General features: G+C 39.7%; 1 protein-coding gene across 6 annotated transcripts in view; it reads left to right on the top strand.

The window, feature by feature from the left end:
• Positions 1 to 21,631, top strand: part of LOC122560178 (receptor-type tyrosine-protein phosphatase T-like) — a 1,397,629-nt gene that overhangs the window by 891,205 nt on the left and 484,793 nt on the right. For all 6 annotated transcript variants that reach the window (XM_043710562.1, XM_043710557.1, XM_043710558.1 and 3 more), the window contains exon 11: positions 21,127 to 21,229. In XM_043710562.1, the coding sequence (XP_043566497.1) occupies positions 21,127 to 21,229 (103 nt within the window). The remainder of the gene's footprint in view (positions 1 to 21,126; positions 21,230 to 21,631) is intronic.

The following is a 21,631-nucleotide window of genomic DNA, read 5'->3' as shown; positions in this document are numbered from 1 at the left end:
GCAACATGACCTCCCAAATCCTATACTCAATACTCTGACCAGTAAAGGAAAGCATACCAAACGCCTTCTTCACTATCCTATCTACCTGCGCCTCCACTTTCAAGGAGCTATGAACCTGCACTCCAAAGTCTCTTTGTTCAACAACACTCCCTAGGACCTTACCATTAAGTATATAAGTCCTGCTAAGATTTGCTTTCCCAAAATGCAGCACCTCGCATTTATCTGAATTAAACTCCATCTGCCACTTCTCAGCCCATTGGCCCATCTGGTGCAGATCCAGTTGTAATCTGAGTTAACCCTCTTCGCTGTCCACTACACCTCCAACTTTGGTGTTATCTGCAAACTTACTGACTGTACCTCTTATGCTCGCATCCAAATCATTTATGTAAATGACAAAAAGTAGAGGGCCCAGTACCAATCCTTGTGGCACTCCACTGATCACAGGCCTCCAGTCTGAAAAAAAACCCTCCACCAGCACCCTTTGTCTTCTACCTTTGAGCCAGTTCTGTATCCAAATGGCTAGTTCTCCCTGTATTCCATGAGATCTAAGCTTGCTAATCAGTCTCTCATGGGGAACCTTGTCGAATGCCTTACTGAAGTCCATATAGATCACATTGGGTGTTAGGAAAGCCGAAATTGCCTTTGCTCTCTCTGACAGAGGGACTTGCCAGCAGCCTCTGAGCAAGTCCAACATAGAAATGTCAGTTGCTTGTTCCACTTTTTTGGCACAGTCCTCCAACCGTGGAATTGGATTTGCATCAGTCTTTGTAACGTCATTGACTTTGTGATCGTGCACACATATCCGTTGGGTACCATCTGCCTTTGGCACCATGACTATGGGTGAGCCCCAGTCATCTGGAACATGCGGTCGATCTCCTTCTGAGCATGTACCAACTTTAGAGGGCTATGCCGATAAGGATGTTACTTAATCTGAACATCATCTTCTATATCTACATCATGCACAATTAGATTAGTACTTCCCAGTTTATTTCGCATATCTCCTCATGTGATAGCAATAACTCTTTCAGGTCATTTTGATTTTCTTGTGAAAGGTTACTCAATAATTCATCCCAATTTTTGACAACTTCCTCATTGTTCAAGTTGATTTGAGGAATGTCCAATTCAAAATCCTCTGAACCTGGTTCTTTCTTTTGTGCTGTAATCATTAACACCTTCTTCTGTTGCTTTCCTTCCCTATCAAACAGCTTTTGAGCATATTCACATGAGATGTGAGATGTCTTCCTGTCTAGAATCCTTATCAAGTAGTTCACATCACTCAATTTCCTCTCAGTTTGATAAGGTCCACTTAAACCTGGCTTTTAAAGCCTCACCTGTTCTGAGAAGTAACACCGATGCCTTCATACCTCCTTGAAAGTGGAGTTGCAGGTAGATAGGATAGTGAAGAAGGCTTTTGGTATGCTTTCCTTTATTGGTCAGAGTATTGAGTACAGGAGTTGGTAGGTCATGTTGCAGCAGTAGAGGACATTAATTAGGCCACTATTAGAATATTGTGTGCAATTCTGGTCTCCTTCCTATCAGAAAGATGTTGTGAAACTTGAAAGGGTTCAGAAAAGATTTACAAGGATGTTGCCAGGGTTGGAGGATTTGAACTATAGGGAGAGGCTGAACAGGCTGGGGCTATTTTCCCTGGAATGTCAGAGGCTGAGGGGTGACCTTATTGAGGTTTATAAAATCATGAGGGGCATGGATAGGAGAAATGGACAAAGTCTTTTCCCTGGGGTCGGGGAGTCCAGAACTAGAGGGGAAAAGATACAAAAGAGACCTAGTAGGCAACTTTTTTTCATGCAGAGGATGGTACATGTATGGAATGAGCTGTCAGAGGAAGTGGTGGAGGCTGGTACAATTGCAACATTTAAAAGGCATCTGGATGGGTATATGAATAGGAAGGGTTTGGAGGGATATGGGCAGGGTGCTGGCAGGTGGGACTAAATTGGGTTGGGATATCTGGTCGGCATGGACAAGTTAGACTGAAAGGTCTGTTTCTCTGTTGTACATCTCTCTGACTCTATGACCTTATTCCCAATTGCAAAATTGCAATCGTGTGATTTCTTATCCGCTTCCTGTTTCATTATATGCTGTGATACATTTAAATGCTGTGTAGCCAACTCTCCAGCTCTATTTAATGATTCCCTAAAAGTTGGCATATAGTCTAAATGGGTGGTCTCTGAATTCTGACTTATTAATTTCTCCTTAATCAGTTTTAATGGTCCTTTTACTTCATGCCCAAAAATTAATTCAAATGGACTGAATTTGGTCGAATCATTGGGTGCATCTTTGATCGCAAAAAGTCCAAATGGAATTCCCTTATCCCATTCAACTGGATAATCCTGACCACAAGCCCACAACATGGCCTTTAATGTTTGATGCCATCTCTCTAGCGCTCCCTGCGATTCTGGATGGTATGCAATAGATTTGAATTGCTTTATTTCCAAGTTATCCAGAACAACCTTGAAAGTTTGGATGTGAAGTTTGATCCTCGATCTGACTGAATCTCTATTGGCAGTCCGTATCTAGTAAAAAAGGTCAAGTAATTCTTCCACAACCTTTTAGCTGTGATGTTGCATAATGGCATTGCCTCTGAAAATCTAGTCGACACATCCATTTTTTGGTTGAGGTTGGTGGACCTACACAATCAATCAAGACTCCTGTGAAAGGTTCCTCAAATGCTGGAACAGTTATAAAAGGTGCCTCTCGTTATCCAATTAGCTGACCTGTATGACATGTCTTGCAAAATTCAACTACATCCTTGTATAGTCCAGGCCAGTAAAAATGTCTTTGTATTTTAGCCTGTGTTTTCCTCACCCCTAAATTACCTCCAGGTGGTAGCTCATGTGACACTCACAGCACCCCCTTTCTATACCCTACTGGCAAAATAATGTGATGAATCTCTGCCCACTTCTCATCTGCTTGTATGTGTGATGGTCTCCATTTCCTCATTAGGACATCATTTGTTAAGTCATAACACACAAAGGGCATTCACTCTCCTTCTCTGTAAATGCCCTTTAATATAACTGTTTTAAGTTCTCATCTTTCTAATGTAATTCAATCAACTTAGCAGAGTTAAAGATGTTTGTATGTTTACCTATTTGCTCCTTCTCTGTTCCACTTATCTGATCGAAGAAGTTTTGGATAACACTATGTAGTTTTCTTATCTGTGCCTTTTGATTTCTCCTGCTACAACTTGTGCCTCTGTGATCTTGTGATCACACAATCAGGAAAAAGTCCTGGATAAACATTCTTCATGTCTTCGGTTGCCTGCGTCTCCACTGGCCTTTCAACTTGAGTAGGTAGCATGCCTACCGGTGAATCAGCTATATCATTTGCAAGGACAAATTGTATTCCTGGAGCTGAGAGTTTGTCCAGTACTCCTACCACAAATTCTCCACCCTTCTCTGGACTCTCTAACCTCACTTTACATTATTGAGCACTTTTTGTCTCACCATGAATTCTTGTAACTAGTACCTTTTCTGGCAACAGTCCCTCAGGAGGACATATCTCCTCATCCTTCAGCATTGCAGACTGAGAATATCCTGTGTCCCTTAAAATTGTAACCTCCTTACCGACTGCTCCTGTCCTACGTGAATAAACTTTACCTTTGTCTGTATATTTTTTGAGAAGATCTGGCACTTCCTCCTTAATCAACCTCCGATCATCTTGTACATTCTGAGGCAGTTGTCTAACTTCCCTTGTGCTCTGTTACTGGTCCAACAAAACTTCCAGGCTTACCTAGTTTTCCTACATCTGTCTTTCTCCTAGCCACCAACACTGTTATTTTTTGTGGCCCACTTTATTACAATGAAAACACCAGAGCATTTTAACTTCTTTGTCCCCCTCAAGGGTTTCTTTTTTAACATATGGTAAATTATCCTCATGATCTTTACTGTGATCTACCTTTGCCTTTCCACATGAGAATTTCTCTTGGCCTCAAATTTTATCCCTCATGGACTAAAATTGATTCTGGAAGCCTAACTGAGTTTTATGGAGCAGCTCATAATCATCAGCCACTTCAGCTGCTAACCCTCCTGTTTTAACTCTCTGCTCTTCCACATGAGTTTGCACTACTTCAGGCAGTGAATTTTTGAATTCCTCCCAAATAATGACCTCTGTAAGGGCATCATAGGTTTGCTTGATTTTTAAAGCTCTTATCCATCTATTAAAATCACTCTGTTTGATCCCTTCAAACTCAATATTGATTTGACCAGGGTCCCCGATTAGATTCCTGAGATGTTGTCTATAGGCTTCTAGTGCAAGCTCATATGCACTTAAAATGGCTTTTTTCACCTCCTCATACTCACCAGATACCTCCTCTGATAGGGATGCGAATACCTCACTAGCCCTCACTACAAGTTTCGTTTGGATCAACAAAACCCACTTTGCCACTAGTCTCTGCATTTGTTTAGCCAACGTTTCAAATGCAATGAAAAGTCTTCCACATCTTTCTCATCAAATTTAGGCAATGTTGAACATACTTAACAGTTTCTCACTTGGCTTCTGATGACCAGGGGCTTGATCATCCTCACTCCATTTTACTCACTAAAGTTACCTTCAGCCTTTATTTCCAGCCTTTTAAGCTGACTTTCCTTTTTAAGTGTCAGTTTTTGAAGTTCAATTGCTCTCTATTTTTCCCCTCTCTTCTGTTACTAACACTTTTTCCCTCTCTTCTGCTTCCAATCAGACCTCAAACTATCTCATTTCTACTACCCTTCCTTATCTTTCACCTCTAACTCAAGCTGCTTCATTTGCAATTGAATTCATGCCATCTCTATAGATTTTAATGGTTTCTCCAGCAAGTTTAAATGCTGAGCTGCTGCTGTAATTATATCTCCTTTCCTCACAGAAGCAGGCAGATCTAATCACAGTTGATCTGCTAATTCCTGCAGCTTGGTCTTATTCACCTTTTGCAAACCTTCCAAAGTCACCACATCCACTTCCAGAAAACATTTGGTGACTAAAAGAGCCATTACTATCCCAAGCTTTGTCGACCTAACCAAATCAACACCCAAAATAAAAACATTAGCACCTGCCGCTCGCTGTTTAAAATCCCAGATGAGCCCCCAGTCTGTTAGGGACTAGGCAGACCACTCAAAATATTCTCAAGCAGGCAGCCCCAGACCATAACTTTGCAAATTGTTTTGGTAAGTGTTCAGTGCAAATTATCTGGAGGAAGTTAGCCAGACTGACTACCAGGTTTAAAACAGACAAAAAAATGCATTCACAAAAGTACACAATGAAACACGAAGAGCAGAATAAAGAACCCCTACAGAACTCAGTCAATCTAAACTAGACTTAAATATGCTGTTTTAAATATGCATAATAATCTCAGTAAGTAAACCCCCTTTAAAACACAGCACAAAAAAGGGTCAGATGCTTACAGGTTGGAAGTTAAAAGGGCAGAAAGAGAGAGAGCGAGAGAGAGTTTCCACACAACTCACTGTTAAACTCCCAACCAGTTCTGAACTAAACTGCTCAGTTCAGCTAAAGAGTTGATCACTCCCCTTTCATTCTACAGGCCACTTCTAAAACGTAACCACTTCGACCTGAAGTCTCATCTGTTTACATATAAACAAAAGGCCTCTCAAAATCCTTTTCACCTGTGTTCCAAACCAGTCTGATCAAAGCCCGGTCTTGTTTAGTACCCCTCTGAAAACAATTAAGGACAGAGCATATTTGCTATTTGTAAAAAGAAGGATTAGCTTTGTGACAGGCTGCACAGTGGTTCAGTGGTAATGGACGGCACAGTCACTCAGTGATTATCACTGCTGCTTCACAGCACCAGGGACCCAGGTTCGATTCCATCCTCGGGTGACTATCTGTGTGGAGTTTGCACATTGTCCCCATGCCTGCGTGGGTTTCCTCCCGGTGCTCCCATTTTTTTCCCACAGTCCAAACATGTGCAGGTTAGGTGAATTGGCCATGCTAAACTGTCCATAGTGTTCAGGATGTGTAGGCTCAGTGCATTATTCAGGGGAAAATGTTGAATGATATGGTTGGGAAATGGGTCTGGGTGGGATCATCTTCGGAGGGTTCATGTTGTGCCAAATGGCCTGTTTCCACACTGTAGGGATTCTATGATTCATTTAGCTAAATTTCTAGTCTGCACTTTGATGGGTGAGGCTCTTCTATGGAGCGAAGTCAAAAGTAGAGTGTGTTATCTAATGGGACCCATAAAGACAAAACTGTAAGCTTAGTGGGGTTTGAATCCGCTCATTAACCACAAAATCCACTCATTCCATCACTTAATATCGTGTAGCCATAGTCTGTACTTTTCACATGATGTACTATCTCAATTTGTCAAGGCTTTTTCAATGATTATATTAGAACCACCTATATAAACAGCACTGTAGGTGTATCTTCACCACATGGCTGGAGAAATCTCAACATCACCTTCTTATGAACAATTAGGGGTGTGTTCCAAAAATGAGCAATATTGTAGTGGCAGAAAATGGTGACTGAAACCTATCAGCAGGTTAAAGATTTATTTTCTCAATAATAAATGACTTTCATGAATAATTAGTCGTTAAATATGTCAGCTTGTAAATTTATAATATTTAGATGCATGATTTCTTGTATAACACCTTTCCTTTGAACATTTACTGCTGTGTTAACTGATAAGATTGTTCACTGTAACAGTACAAATGCTAATTGATGTGGGATTTCAATATTTGCATGGTTAATGACAAGGAAATTGAGCTAATAAGCGACAATTTGTCAAATACTGTTATCAAGGTATACTTTTATTACTGTTTAGATAATCTGATTGGATTAATGTCTGGGGTTATTGCAATGTAGTAATGAAATACTGTAGAACAGTATTTTTATTAGTAGCTCCATTTTAATATTGGATGCTGTGAATTTGGAAAAAGAAAACTTATTCATATTGCACCTTTAATGTAGGAAAGTGCAGCACATTATTTCACAGGATTGTTATGTTGCATGTTAAAGACCTACGATGGAAATCATTTGTCAGAAAGTTTACCATTTGTAGGGTGGAATCCTGTATTTAATATGCATATTAGGCGACAATGGTCATCTAAAAAATATTGATACAATTTTAATCAATGGACAGTGTGCACTGTAAATACTCTATACATTGAGGCAGTACATTGAGAGACCAACCACCATCCTTTAAAAGGACAAATGCAGGACATTCTGGAAGCAGATATATGTGCATAATTGTAGGAAGCAGAAAGGAACATGTATTCTCCTACGCTTGCCACAAAGGTCTTCTGGATTGCTATTGACATGGCCATGCCACCCCACACATGCAATCCAACATGATTTTTTTCTCTCCCAAGTTAACTTGGAATCTCTTTCTCACTCTGGTGAACTGCCTATTGGCACTAGCTCAGCAAATGCTACTCATTGTCACATTACTCAAAGGCTACATTTGCTGACACAAAGAACCATGTGCAGTATGCTCAATGGAGACACTTCTGTCCCCTTCAGGCTTGTTCAATTCCCATTTGAAGCCTGCGTTGTTTCTGGGCACATATACAGGGTGGACTTTTGCACATAACACAGGGCCTGGATCTGTGCACATGTGCAAATTCACCCCAAAGTTCCGGTGGCACCAAATGTTGCCTTATTGAAATCAAACTCATCCACTGCCCACCTCAAAGTCAATATTGGTCCCTTCAAGTCTAGAGATTCATAGAATCCCTACAGTGTGGAAACAGGCCGTTTGCCCAACAAGTCCACAGTGACTCTCTGAAGAGCATCCCAACCAGACACACACCCTGCCCCCACCCCCCATCCTATCCCTGTAACCCTGCATCTTGCATGGCTAATCAACCTAACCTACACATCCCTGGACATGATAGGCAATTTAGCTATACTTCACATTCCCTGCATTTGCGGGCTTTTTCTTGTCACATGACTATAAGTTGTATTTTACAACATGTAGAAATTACGTATGTACAGTTCCTATTCTGTGACATTTCCCCAAGATGCAAAATCAAAGAAGAAATGAAATACAATTGAAATCATTTATCATTAGCTCCCTAAATATATAACTATAAAGAAGAAGATCAGCCAGAAATGACTGTTGTTTGTCAAGGAGGAATGCTGAATGTAGTCAAAAGACAATCCGACCTGTTATTTTAACAGCAGCATTATCCTATTTACTTTAGACATGTTAACAGTCCTATTAAAATAGTTGACAAGGATGTCATACAAAAATGTTATGGATCACTATCACTGAGGCTAATGTTGACTAACAGACTTAGTGTATGTCCTTGATTTAAGACTGTTGTGATGACATATTCGGGAGACCTGCCCCTTAAACAATAGTTGAAAGCTTTGCTCCACAGCACTGTGGAAGCATGTTCCTTTTGTTTTTCTCCCAATCTGTACTTCCTTTGAAGACAATTTGGTGAAAATTTGGAATCAGCTAACTGTCTCAATTCACTATCATCATAAAGTTTATCACTTGAGCAATCCTTTTTTGCATCAAGATATTGCTAATAGTGGCGACTTTTGATATTGAATGGCAATAATGAATGATGATCCTGTGTGGAAGATGACAACACACTTTGGCCAGGGTTTTCCGGTCATGCCAATAACAAGAGGAATGGCAGGTGGGTGAACCTAATTGGGTGAGAGGCTAAAAGTCAAGTTCTCATTGATGCAATGTGTTTGTCTATGTATTATCATCTGTAACATAGAACACAGAGGCTGGGTTTTTGTTGAGACAGACTTCTTGAACTTTATGAACAATGTTCCAAGTTGACTGAGTACTGTGCTTACCTTTACAACATGTACAGATAGAATGGTTGCTTGCACAGGCCTATTCAGACTCATCAGATTGACTGACTCAGATCAACTTGCTGACTGACAGAGAGTAAGATGGACACCTTTTACACTAGAAAATCACATGTCCTAATGTCATTAAAATATGATGCCTCACTGAGAACCATGTTATTATGTTATTCTCAGAGTCACGAAAACCCTTCGGGTTCTCCTCCTTCAGGTGATGGCCAAGAATGTTACTACCAGGTGATGAGAAACCTACCTGAATGAATTTAAGTCTTTGTACCTAGACAATTCACTAGAATTAACTCACCTTCCAAATAACTTGCACCTAATTGAGAAACTTGATGCTGCAGGGACCCAACGAATTGTGTACCGTCATCAGGATCAGTATTTAAATTATGCTTACAGTCACCTGGGCGGTTGTTTCTCCAAGTGAAGTTAATGCATCCAAACAAAAAAGAACAACCCATCATCCTGAGTCCTCTCTAAGCCCAAATTATTCACAACAAACAGGGGGAGAGGTAATGGCTGCAGGGACCAGGCGTTTGCACACATGGCAGATGAGAGGCAATTTGTGACTCAATGCCTTTGTGCACATTGTAAGCAGGAAGGTACTTACAGCTGAATAGCAGGTTTTAGCTTACTGAATGAATAGGGCTTCACCTGGCTGAACAACATGGAGCCATGAAGGCAGTCCAGGTGAAGCAGGATAAGTCGAGGAAGAGGATATTGCAGTCAGTCAGGGCTAGGGCTGTGTTGTGCTGCAGTCAGTCCATACCTGCCCCTCATGGGTACTGCAGTCAGATTGGAAGGAGTGGGGTTTGGGTGTGGGGAGGGTGTGATAGAGGCCATTCTGTTCTCCACTCAGTATGGGAATACGGGTGGGGTACACTCCTGTCTGTGTTTGGGGGGGGTGGGTACACCCCTGTCTGTGTGGTGGTGGAGTACACTCCAGTCTGCGTCGGATGGGATAAGCTCAAGCCTGTGTGTGTGTGTGTGTGTGTGTGTGTGTGGCGTTAGGATAGGCTTCAGTCTGGGTGATGTTGCATTTCAGATGGTGGGGGTGGTGTTCGTGATCCTATGGACCAATGAACAAGCTGAATCGTGGCGTGTCAAAAGGCATTGATATTTACGGCACAGCACATGACTAACAATAGCTAAATCGCACACCATACATATATTCTTGCTATTTCTATCTTGAATGCCTCCTTCTGTTTTGACACATTTCATTACTGGCCATCTAACAAAAATTCAACATTCCCTCAAGACAATCCAAATTTAGGCAAAGTTAAAAATCACACAACACCAGGTTATAGTCCAACAGGTTTAATTGGAAGCACACTAGCTTTCAGAGCGACGCTAGTGTGCTTCCAATTAAACCTGTTGGACTATAACCTGGTGTTGTGTGATTTTTAACTTTGTACACCCCAGTCCAACACCGGCATCTCCGAATCAAATTTAGGCAGATTACATAACCTCTTTAAACATATAACAAAGAATGTATACAGACTTAAAAATCAGACTTATGTCCAAAATCAGTGTCAGATTAATTTATTATGCCATGGATGTTAACAGTAAAGCCTTTGCTGTTTTGACTCTGATTCCACTTGGTCACCACTGGCATCAGAGCTAGCTCTGTTCGATGGAACTCTCCTAAACTTCTTGTCTTGCTACTTCTCTTGGCAACTTAATCACTTCAGAAATTTTCAATGTCCTTTTCTCTTCAGTAAAGCACTTGGAAGATATGCTGATGTCCTGATCAAATGTAGGCAAGTTATTGTGACTCCACCAATCAAAAAACAAGTTAGAGTAGCTTAAGTTTGGTATTTTCCCAATTTGTTTTCTTGACACTTCTCTGTAGTGTAGATAAATACCTTGCATTCAGTGCCACTAGTTTCACTTGGTTAAATAAATTAAATAAATTAAATTCCATTTTTTCAATTGAACTTACAGTTTTGTTTTAAGTGCTATTTTGGAATCACTTTCCACAATGCTGCCTGTTTATAATCAGATGCATTGATTTATGTAAAATAAATTCATCAGAATGAACATCTATTAAGTTGGAATTCACAGTTTAACAGCATTTTTGGGACTGTGTTCTCTGCTTCCATGCATATTTCTTTGAAAATTGCAATTTCTACAGCTTTACTCATTGCTGTTTCATGGTACATTTTTTAAATTGCACTACATAGCATCAGAATATGAGATAATTCCCTTGACAGAAGTCCAAAACTATTTTTTCACTATTATTGCTATCAAGCTAAAATTACTTGTAAGGTTACAATTTTTAACTCTGAAGGAATTTTTAATATTTGAGAATTCTGTTTCCAAGTGTCACCTGAATGCACCTGCAAAGTGACCTAATTGAACCCAAATATGAAATTAACCTTTCGTACAACATAGGTGTATTCTATTAATAAATTACTAAATTTCTGGTGATGGACCAGTACCAAACCAGCTGATGAGCATGCCTAAAACTAAAACAGCAAAGATTAAATGATGGAAGGAGGTTATCATCTATTCTTAGTTGTGTAAATCTAACCTCACATGTGCAATGATGCACACCTGGGTGGCAAGATGCCAATTGCAACACATGAAAAATGGCAACATAAACCTCCAAATGAGCAAGTACAACTTTAACAGCAGCTTGTATTTATAGAACGTCTTCAATGTAAGAGAATGTCCCAAAGCATTTTCACAAAGTGGAAATAATGAGACGAATAAATGGACTAAGAAGGATTGGGATATTGATGGAATTAAAGATAGATGAGGTAAATTTTGAACAGTCTACCAAAGGAAGCAAAGAGAGACACTATGGATAGAGGTTAAAGAGAATATTTGAAGCTAAAAGTAAAGTGAATCAAGGCAGTTATAAGAAAGACTAAATTCCGAAGGCTAATGAAATTTAGGATTGGACAAGATTGTATAACTAAGGCATAATGAAACCACAGAGAGATTTGTAATTAAGAATAATCAATTTGAAACTAATATGCATCAAGCAGGGATCAGAAGAAAGAGGATCAGAGGTCAGTTATTTACTTACTCCACAGTTTAATTAGATAAAAGTTGATCTGATGATGTCCTTAACTCAACCTTCCTGCTGGTTCACATTATTCTTGACTCCCTCACTGTTGAAATAACTATTTAACTCAGCCTTGAATACATCAAATGACCCAGCCTACACTGCTCTTGTGTTGAAAGGAAATCCAAACAACAATGATACTTTGATGAAAAAAACTTATTTTTCTCTCTCTTAAATAAGAAGCCTTTATTTTCACATTCTAGTTCTCAATCCTCCACATCAGGAAACCATACCTAAAATGTTCACAAATGTCCTTTAGGGAAGGAAACTGCCATCCTTAGCTGCTTTGGCTTACATGTAACTCCAGACCCACAGCAATGTGGCTGACTCTGAACTGTCCTTTGGGCAATTAGGGATGGGTAATAAATGCTGGCCTAGCCAGCAATATCCTCACCCTATGAATGAATAAAGAATAAAGTTAACCCCTTTCAAAACTACTATGTTTCAATAAGATCATCTCTCATTATTCTAAACTCCACTGATCAAAAGGCAAACTTGCTCCACCTCTTAGTATAAAGCTATCCCCTCATGCCAGGAATTAACGTAATGAACCTTCCCTGACCTGTCTGCAAAGCAACTAAATCCTTCCTTAAGTAAGGACACCAAAACTATACCTAGTTCTGTAAGTGAGATTCTGACCAATGCTTTCTAGAGTTGTAGCAAGAAATGCCTTTTATACTCTGTGCCCTTTGATTTAAAGGGCAGAATTCCTTCTGTCTTCCTGATTACTTATTATATCTGCATGCTAACTTGTTGAGATTTCATATGAAAAATCACCCAGATTCCTCAGCACCTAAGTATTTCCTCTCCGTTTAAATGAGATTCCATTTGTACAATCCCAGCTCTTCCGCATTACTGCATCATCAAGATGGTGGCAGAGTATGGCTCCTGAACCAGGGCTCGTCCATTCTGACTGCTTGTCTTTCCTTTTGTTCTTGCGAACTTCCTCCCCTGAGTTTGTCCTGGCAGCGGTGAGACACCCCAGTAAAGATTTGAAGGGGGCCCAGTCTGGCAGTGCTGAGTGAGCCCAGAATGGAATCAAGCGAGCCCTTACTTACTTTCTGGGTAGCATAAGACCTGGCAACAGAATCGGTGGCTGCTTCATTGGCAGAGGTGATGTCTGCAAGTTAGACCCAATGGAAAAAGATGGCACATGAAGATTGACAACTTTGTTGTTTGGGTCTGGCACTGGTGGCGGTCAAGCAGTGGTGGAAAGGGCATCACAGCAACATCAACGAGTCAGGCCCAGCAGCGAGAGATGAGACTCTGGCATTAGTTGGTCTGGTGCAGGTGGTAATGAGGCAGTGGAGGCAAAAGATGGTGCCTGAGGAGTGGTGACTTCAATGTTGGTTGGGTTAAGGCATGAAGGAGGGATGGGGGGGGGGGGGGGCACAGGCTTCATTGATAATGAGCTTGCCCAGAATGAATGGACTCTGTTTAAGCTGTATTTTCTTTTCTAGTTCTTAAACTATTCAAAATGGTGCCAGATTGTGGTGACAGACAAAAAAACCCTATATTTTATTGTTTTTCTCACTGTAAAAATACACCTGACAATAAAATCATTCATTCATTCAGATAGGGAGATAATAGGATATGGAGCTGCCTTTTAATTTTACAGATATATTTTCTGCACATCCAAAAGTATTTTAAATATTTGGTCACATGTTCAAATCATAGGTGGTGTAAATTTAATAAAAATTGTAAGTCACTAAGGTTACAAATTCTTTATGAATTTCATCTTTTTGAAGCACATAATTATAGGTCAATAAATTGAGTTGTTTAAAGTTCCTAAGCTGTCTGTAGCTAATTGTAACATTGTCCTAAAATTTATTGTCAAGCTAATGGTGGGAGTAATTCTGCTCAAATTTTTTTATTTATTAGTTCTGCTGCAGCTTCAAGTTAAGCCAAATCTGGGACTAAATACCGAAATCAAAAATGTGCCATTGTTCTCTGGGACTTTGTTCCAGTCTCCCTCATCCCCACCCAATCACCAGGCCCTATCGACACTAATGCATATTAACTTATTCACCAGCCTTGGTCATTATATCTTCCACCCTTAATCAGCTAATATCCACTACAGACAGATCAGAGCAGCACTGAGATAAATTAAGCTCCAGATATCAATTACAGCCTTCACCATCAAACAGTAAATGCACTGCCATTCATGAAAGTCTGTTTAAAATGTTTACATCTCTTCAATTGCTTAATACCTGATAAAAACAAACTTTCTATTCATATTCCCACATCAACAACTCTGAATCATTTAATCTTTTTGTGCTGTCATATTGGCTGCCACATCAAAGATTATTGCAGAAAACAAAGGCACATTGTGTTGCATGTAACATATTGTCATGGATAGAAAATCGGTTAGCAAACAGAGTTGGCAAGTTTTTTAGTTTGAAAGATCTGAAGAGTGGTGTATCACAGCAATCAGTGCTGGGATCTCGCTTTTTGAGGGAGTCAAATGTATGGTTGTAAAGGTTACTGATGACATCGACATATGTAAAAAGGTAAGTTGTGAGGAGGAAATAAGGAGGCTACTAAATAGATATTGATATCCAAGTGAATGCGTAAAGATATGTCAAATAGAGTACAATTTGGGAAACATGAAATTGTCCATTTTGGCAGGATAAAATATATTATCTAACTGGTGTGAGCTAGCAGTGGAATCGTGATGCCATAGTGTAAAAATTACAAAATGCTTGGATGCAGATACAGAAGTAATTTATAAAGCCAATAAAATGTTATTATTTATTGTGAGTGTAACTGAATACAAAAGTAGGGAAGTCATGCTTCAGTGATACAGGGTACCAATGACACCACATATGGAGAATTGTGTACAGTATTGATATCCTTATTTCAGGAGAGATGTTCATAGATTTGAAGCAGGGAAACTTTACAAAGCTAAAACCTGCAATGGATGTCTTCTCACATAAGAATAGCTTGGACAGGTTAGGCACATACCTGCTCGAATTTAGGACAGTAAGAGGTGACTTAATTGAAACATATAAGATTCTGACTGGTTTTGACAGGATGGCTGTGAAGAAGGAGGAGCATCCACAACTACAGGTCACTGTTGAAAAATAAGTGGGTTACCAATTTAAGATAAAATTGAAGTCTTCCTTTCAGAAAGCTATAATGCTTTAGCAGTCTTTTTGTCAAAAGGGAGTGGAAGCTTTAAGCATTTTTAAGACATTAAAAATAGAACTGGGAGCAAATGTGGGAAATTCAGCCTCTTACAGCAGCCATTTGATAAGATCTTGGCTGGTCCTAACGCAGTTTTTTTTATTCACTGGGGGTATAGTGATTGTAACAAGGTCAGAAAGGTGGATGTCATGCAATCTGAGGTCTCTGCTTTGAGTTGTTAACCTGATCCAACCAGGGAGCCCTGGCTCACAGATATAAACAGGAGTTTCAGACATTCTGTTCACTCTGAGAACTGGATCTGGCAGAGCTAGATCAGTGTCAAAGTCTCTCTACCTGGAAATAATGGGTGACTTGGTGATGGGATACTGATCTCTGTGGAGTTATTTCATTGGCAACAAGTGAAAAGCACGGTCCTGAAGAATTTCACTCTAAACAGTCATCTTCCAGTAGGGGTGAGCATTTCTGGCATCATACCATTATTTCGGAAGATTAACTCATTCTATCCTGCCATCAAAAACTGGGCCCAATATGAGGAAAGAATGCATTTTTTTTGAGCAAATCACATTGGGGCAGATGAAAAGCAACGTGTAATTTTTCTGAAAAAAACAAACCGATAAAGCTTCAGATGCTGTAAATCAGAAAGTAAAACAGAAATTGCTAGAAATGCTCAGCAGGTCCGGCATCTTGGGAGAGAAATCCAAGTTAATGATTTGGGTGAGTGACCCCTCCTCAGAACTGGAGTAATTTTAACTCAGAATAATTTTCCTGACAACTTGTATATCCATATCATCTTAAATTATGAAGAGCCTAACTTTTTCTGAGGCAGCAGATACTAAAACCTTTCAAGAGGTGATGGACTTAGTTAAGGAATATTACAATCCCAATCCTCCTCTAATCCTGAGATGCTATTGATCTGATTCAGCAATTGACTAGGTTAAGGTGACTGGCAGAGGCATGTGACTTTGGTTTAACTCTTAATTAGATGCTGACAGAATGTTTGGTATGTGGGATTAATGATGTAACCATGCAAAACCACCTACTAGTTGAAGCCCAACTGACTTTGAACAGGCACTACTACTGACTTTTTAACAATGGAAAATGTGGCAAGTGGATCATATGAATTGCAAGGTATTTCAATGGAAGTGGACACCCTCCCCATTCCAACAGAACTTGGGGAACACTCATTGCATGGCCTCACTCAGGCCAAATTCAGTGGTGGGCTCTAATACTAAGTTCATATAATTACAAGTTGGAATAGTGTTACATTTCCTGGATAGACTTCTGGTCACAGCTGACAAGATCACAGCTGAAAAAGAAAGATCCGATCCTGGAAAAATTGAAACAGCTGATGCTGATGGGGGAAATCACAGGGTGATCAGAACCTAGAGAGCCCAGATCACAGCAGAGTATGAGATATTATTATGGGGAGGAAGAACGATTGTCCTGAGCAAAGGTCACCGTCAGATAATGGCTGAACTCCACCAGGGTCATCTGAGGCTTCCCAAAATGAAGATGTTGGCGAGAAGTTATGTCTGGTGGCCAGGATTGGATGCAGACATAACTTGAAGGGGCAATATCAAGGGTGTCAACAAGGACAGAAATTACTGTCAGCAGCTTCCTTACATTCATGAGAGTGGCCGGGTAAACCCTAGATTCAGTTGCACATAATATATGCATGTTCTCTTTGGGGCTCAATGTTCTTAGTCATTGCGGGCACCCACTCAAAGTGGCTGGATGTGGGTAGAGTTCATTTGTCAAAAACAAGGATGACAATAGAAAAACTGCACATGTATTTTGTAATACATGAACTCCCAGAAGTGTTAGTCACAGATAATCAGACCCTCAAAATATTTCAAGAACGTAACCTAAACCCTGACTTTTTCTTATTTTAATGGTAGATGTGAAGTAATTGTTCCAAATTTGATGTGTCTGGTCAAAATACTCAATGTAATGCAAAACACAATTTATTTAAACATTATAGTTAAAAATAAACAAAGAAAAGAAAGAAGAATTTAGAATAACTTAACAATTGGAAAATTTAAATGAATAATAGATATAGTACCTATTACTAATTAACATAGTACCATCCCATAAACACAACTCTTGGCAAAAAGGCAGATTCAATCATACATTCTTACATGCAGTTCTCCATACCAGGAGGAAAAAAAAATCAAGAGAAATTTCAAAGAGAGTGTAGCAGCGAGGAATCATTCACTGAAGTTTCCAACTTTTCTGAGATGCCAAACAACTTCTGTTGTTACTAAAAAAATCAAAACCCAGAAATCTGGATCTGTGAGAGCTGGCCACACCCATTCAGGCTGCTTCTATTGTTCCAACTTTAAAAAGGCCTCACAAATTTTACTTAAGTTGTCTTCAAGTAGTCAGTTTAGGACCTTTGCCTTACAACATCTTCTCAAAAAAGATGGACAAAATAGCCCTTTAAAGTTTAAAGCAATATCACACCAACAGAGAATTTGAGTATTTCATAAATTCAAATATTATTCACCATATAAGGACAGCTCCACACCATGCATCACCCAATGTTCTGGCAGAAAGAGCAATCCCAACTTTGAAGGCAAGCTTAAAGCCTACAGTTTCAGTAAGATACCAAATTGTCCAAGTTCCTATTTGATTATCGGACCACCCCTCATGCAACTACAGGGATAGCTCCAGCTGAGATGCTTACAGGGAGAAGGTTCCACACCAGGTTAAAACTGATCTTCTCAGATCTGGGAGTGGGAAAGGGTAAAACAGCATCAGAAATGCCGGACACAAGACTCCTCTAAGGTGAGAGAGACAGTTTACTTCAGGTGAAGAAGTTTGTTGTAGGACCTACACGAATGTTCCTGCATGGGTAAGAGGCTGGTCAACGCGAGGTCAGAACCAGTGACATGTAAAGTTCAGATAGGTGCGACCGTTTTGAACAAGATTATGGACCATATTAAAGTTACAAACTTGCAAACTTTCTTACTGTTCGGAACATGTGGATTCTATCTCTCTGTCAATCATTGAGGATATCTCAGAATCAGAGATGGACACAGCAGGAAGAGAATGAATTTCTTCTGAGATGATCTGGGCACAAGAGGCGAGCTACTGGGCATTATACACTGCCATATCAGGGGCAGAATTGAAGGAAACTTATCGGCTGCCCAGGAGGAGCTACAAAAAAGAACAGGCCTATGTCCTTTAGCTCAGAGGGAGAGAGATGTAGTGATTGTAATGAGGTCAGTTGGATTGACCTCATTGAATATGAGTTTCCTGATTAGGCCAGATTAACAGCCTCAATCAGGGAACCCTGGCTGACAGATATAATCAGGAGTATCAAAGGCTCTGAGGGAGTTGGATCAATGTCAAGGACTCTCCACATGTAAACGAAGGGTGACTTGGTGACTGGATACCAACCTCTGTGGAGTTATTTCAATGGGTATCGAGGGCTTGTCCAGTATTTGTTGCCTGACCTTAGTTGCCCTTGAGAAGATGGTGGTGAGCTGCCTTCTTCAAGCCCTGCAGTTCCTGTGCTGCAGGTTGACCCACAACACCCTTAATCTTTTTCCACAGCTGATAAAAATGGGATCTGTCAGAAATGGGACAAGACTTTCAAATACAGATCATAACCATTGTTTTTTGATGGCGGATAGTGTCTTTCCAACTTTTCAATTTCCAATGAAAAATGCAAACTTGTCACAGACAATTAGGTCAAGTCATAATATTCATTTTTAATGACATGTTAATTGCTGCAATTACCAGTGCCTCTCTGTTGCTAAAACTGAATCATTGCAAGAAAATGATCACAATTATTTCAGTCTTAATAGGTGATTGAGATTTTAAATGTGACCTGTTAAATTTTTTTTTGTCACTCTTAGTTTAATGCTTTGTTTCCTGCTCTAAAGTAGTGTGGAGGAGCCAGTGTTGGACTGGGGTAGACAAGGTTAAAAATCAACAACAGCAGGTTATAGTCCAACACGTCTATTTGGAAGCACTAGATTTGGAAGCGCTCCGAAAGGTGATGCTTCTGAATACACCTGTTAGATTATAACGTGGTGTTGTGTGATTTTTAACTTTAGTTTTCCTGCCATACCTAATTTGATTTTGAACTTCCTTGTTGACGGAATAAGTGAACAGTGATACTCAGATAACTGAAAGACAATGGGAGAACATTAGAGATGAACTTTGAAAATGATGCCACCGCACAATCACAAGTTATTATTGGGCTGGCAACACTGTGAGGTGGGCCACCATCAGCAGTATGACTATGAACCCAGCAATAATAATCCGTTGGTGGAACTGCAATCCAATTAAGAACAGAAGTCCACCTCCAACAATTGCTCATTCACACAGAGGCTGGAAGCTCAAGTTGCTCATCCAAACAGAGGCTGGGAAACTCATGTTGATTCAACAGAACTATCACTTATCAGTAACGATTGCTGAGGCCAGCAAGTGAAGTAGAGGCTGCCTCCATGGCAGGGGGTCCACAAAACGTCATAAGTTTATTTTAGTGGGCCAGAACCAGATAGGCAGGCACCAAGAATTGGACCGAAGGGTCTATTTCCATGCTGTACATCTCTATGACTCTATGACTCTATGTGAGGGCAGCCATATTACAGTGATTGAGCCTTCACCTTTGCTGGGGCCTCTCTGTGGAATGCATATGCAAGAAACATCTTCCCCTGCTAGAAAATCAACAAGGAATCTCACACATGACAGCCATCCTGTCTAACATGGACAAAATGCCAGCCTGTGTGGAAAATTGGCTTCAGTTGTGCTATGAATTGGCACAATTAACCACTTGACAGATTCCCATGGGGAATTCCTTCTCAGCGCTTATTCCCTCACCAAGTACGATAATAGTTCAAGACGGCAACTTAGTAACGTCTTTCCAGGGCATTTAGGGAATGCCTATAAATGCTGACTTGGTTAGCAATGCCCACATCACAAGAACAAATAGTAAAATATATTGCTTGTACTCCAGCCTCTCAAGCAGCCTCTGTTGGGCTGATAGCATTTAACCCTTAGTGTCCCAGAAATTGGGCTGTCAGTTGCCCATTTATGCCTGCAAAAGGGACACAACAAGAACCATTTTTCCTTCTTATCAGTGCAGCTTGGAATGATTTACACAACAGTTGCACCTTTTCTCTCAAATATTTTTCATTCACTGAGTGGTGGCAAATAACTATTTAGTTGCACTATTAATAGCAATAGAATGGTTATCTGACCTTGCTATGACTGACAAGAAATATTATCAATTAACAAATAAGATATGAAATATTTTAGTCTTTCTTAAGTTTCATATAAGAACATTTCATATAAGAAATGTTTCAGATTTTATATTCATAACTTATGGTTTATTGTAGTCTATTCAGCTCTCGGACTTACAGTTCATAGAAGAGTCAGTAAATTCAACATACCAGCAAGCGAAAAGCAGGAAGTCTTTATTATTAAAATCTAAATCTATTAAAAATCCCTTATGAGCAGTAATTAGAGATTTTTAGATTTAGTAAATGTTCAGTGGCCCCATGATAGCCAGTAATTAGGTATAAGGTTGAATTTGAAATTTCCACCTAATTTCAGTTACAGATGGGAACAGAAGGTAGAGGAGAGACCAGGGTCAGTGATAATAATGTGGTTTCTTAATAGGATAGGAGTCATTTTCAAAATGAATAATATAGATTATTGATAATGGACACTTAACTTCGTAATGCTGCGTTCCTTTATTCTTCATTGTTCCCTCCCCATTATGGTCAGTCATTCAGCTGCTTTGTGCCTGTTATCTGCAACACTATTTGATTTTGCCTTCAGTTTTTCAAACACAATCTTCCAATCATATGCTGGACGTTCACTGTTCCTTGTTCATAAACAGCTTGTGACAAATTTCTTATCTGAGAAAAGTAAAAAACAAATAATTTTTGCAGCACCATCAACAGCCTCTTCTCTTGACCACTTGAGACGTGGCAGTAGGTCATTTGTAACAGTCTTAGTAAAGTATTGAATATATGACACATTGGGAGATAAATTCGGATTCCTAGGTGAAAAGTGAGAGTTTTTTTAAAAGTTGACTGTAATGAGAGTATAATAACTTGATTGTGTTTGCTTTCTGTCCCCTGATTAATTTTGCTTTCTATTGATAGCCCCCTCAATGCCATTGTATGATACAGATGCGCCTCTGAATGAGTCGGACACAACTATCACAGTCCTGTTGAAGCCAGCTCTATCAAGAGGAGCTCCAATCAGGTAGAATAATCTAAGAAAATTATATTAGTTCTGAGAAGCAAATTTTGAACACAAGAATTTAAATCATTCAGACTCTTACTGAGAAAAGAGCAGGAGTAGGCCATCTTGACCATTGAATTTACTCCACCATTCAATAACTTAATGGCTGATCTGACCATGGCCTTACCTTAATTTTAGGCTATGCACCATTTGAATTTTGTTTTGGGTCTCTGCTTGTTTCATAAAAATATAGTTAAATGGGAAATTCGTATAAACTAATATATTTTACTCAATCAATTTTATCTGAATGTACACGTAGCAGTGAAATTTTAGATGCATTGTTAAAACTTTATTGAAGAATTTGTTTCGTCTGACTAATACCAAACTTGACTTCTCTGGAACAATTTGCACTGGGGATATAAG

Source organism: Chiloscyllium plagiosum, chromosome 20 (genome assembly GCF_004010195.1).
Source record: "Chiloscyllium plagiosum isolate BGI_BamShark_2017 chromosome 20, ASM401019v2, whole genome shotgun sequence".
NCBI lineage: Eukaryota > Metazoa > Chordata > Chondrichthyes > Orectolobiformes > Hemiscylliidae > Chiloscyllium > Chiloscyllium plagiosum.
Note: the sequence above shows the minus strand (reverse complement) of the source record. Positions and strands in the feature narration are given on the sequence as shown.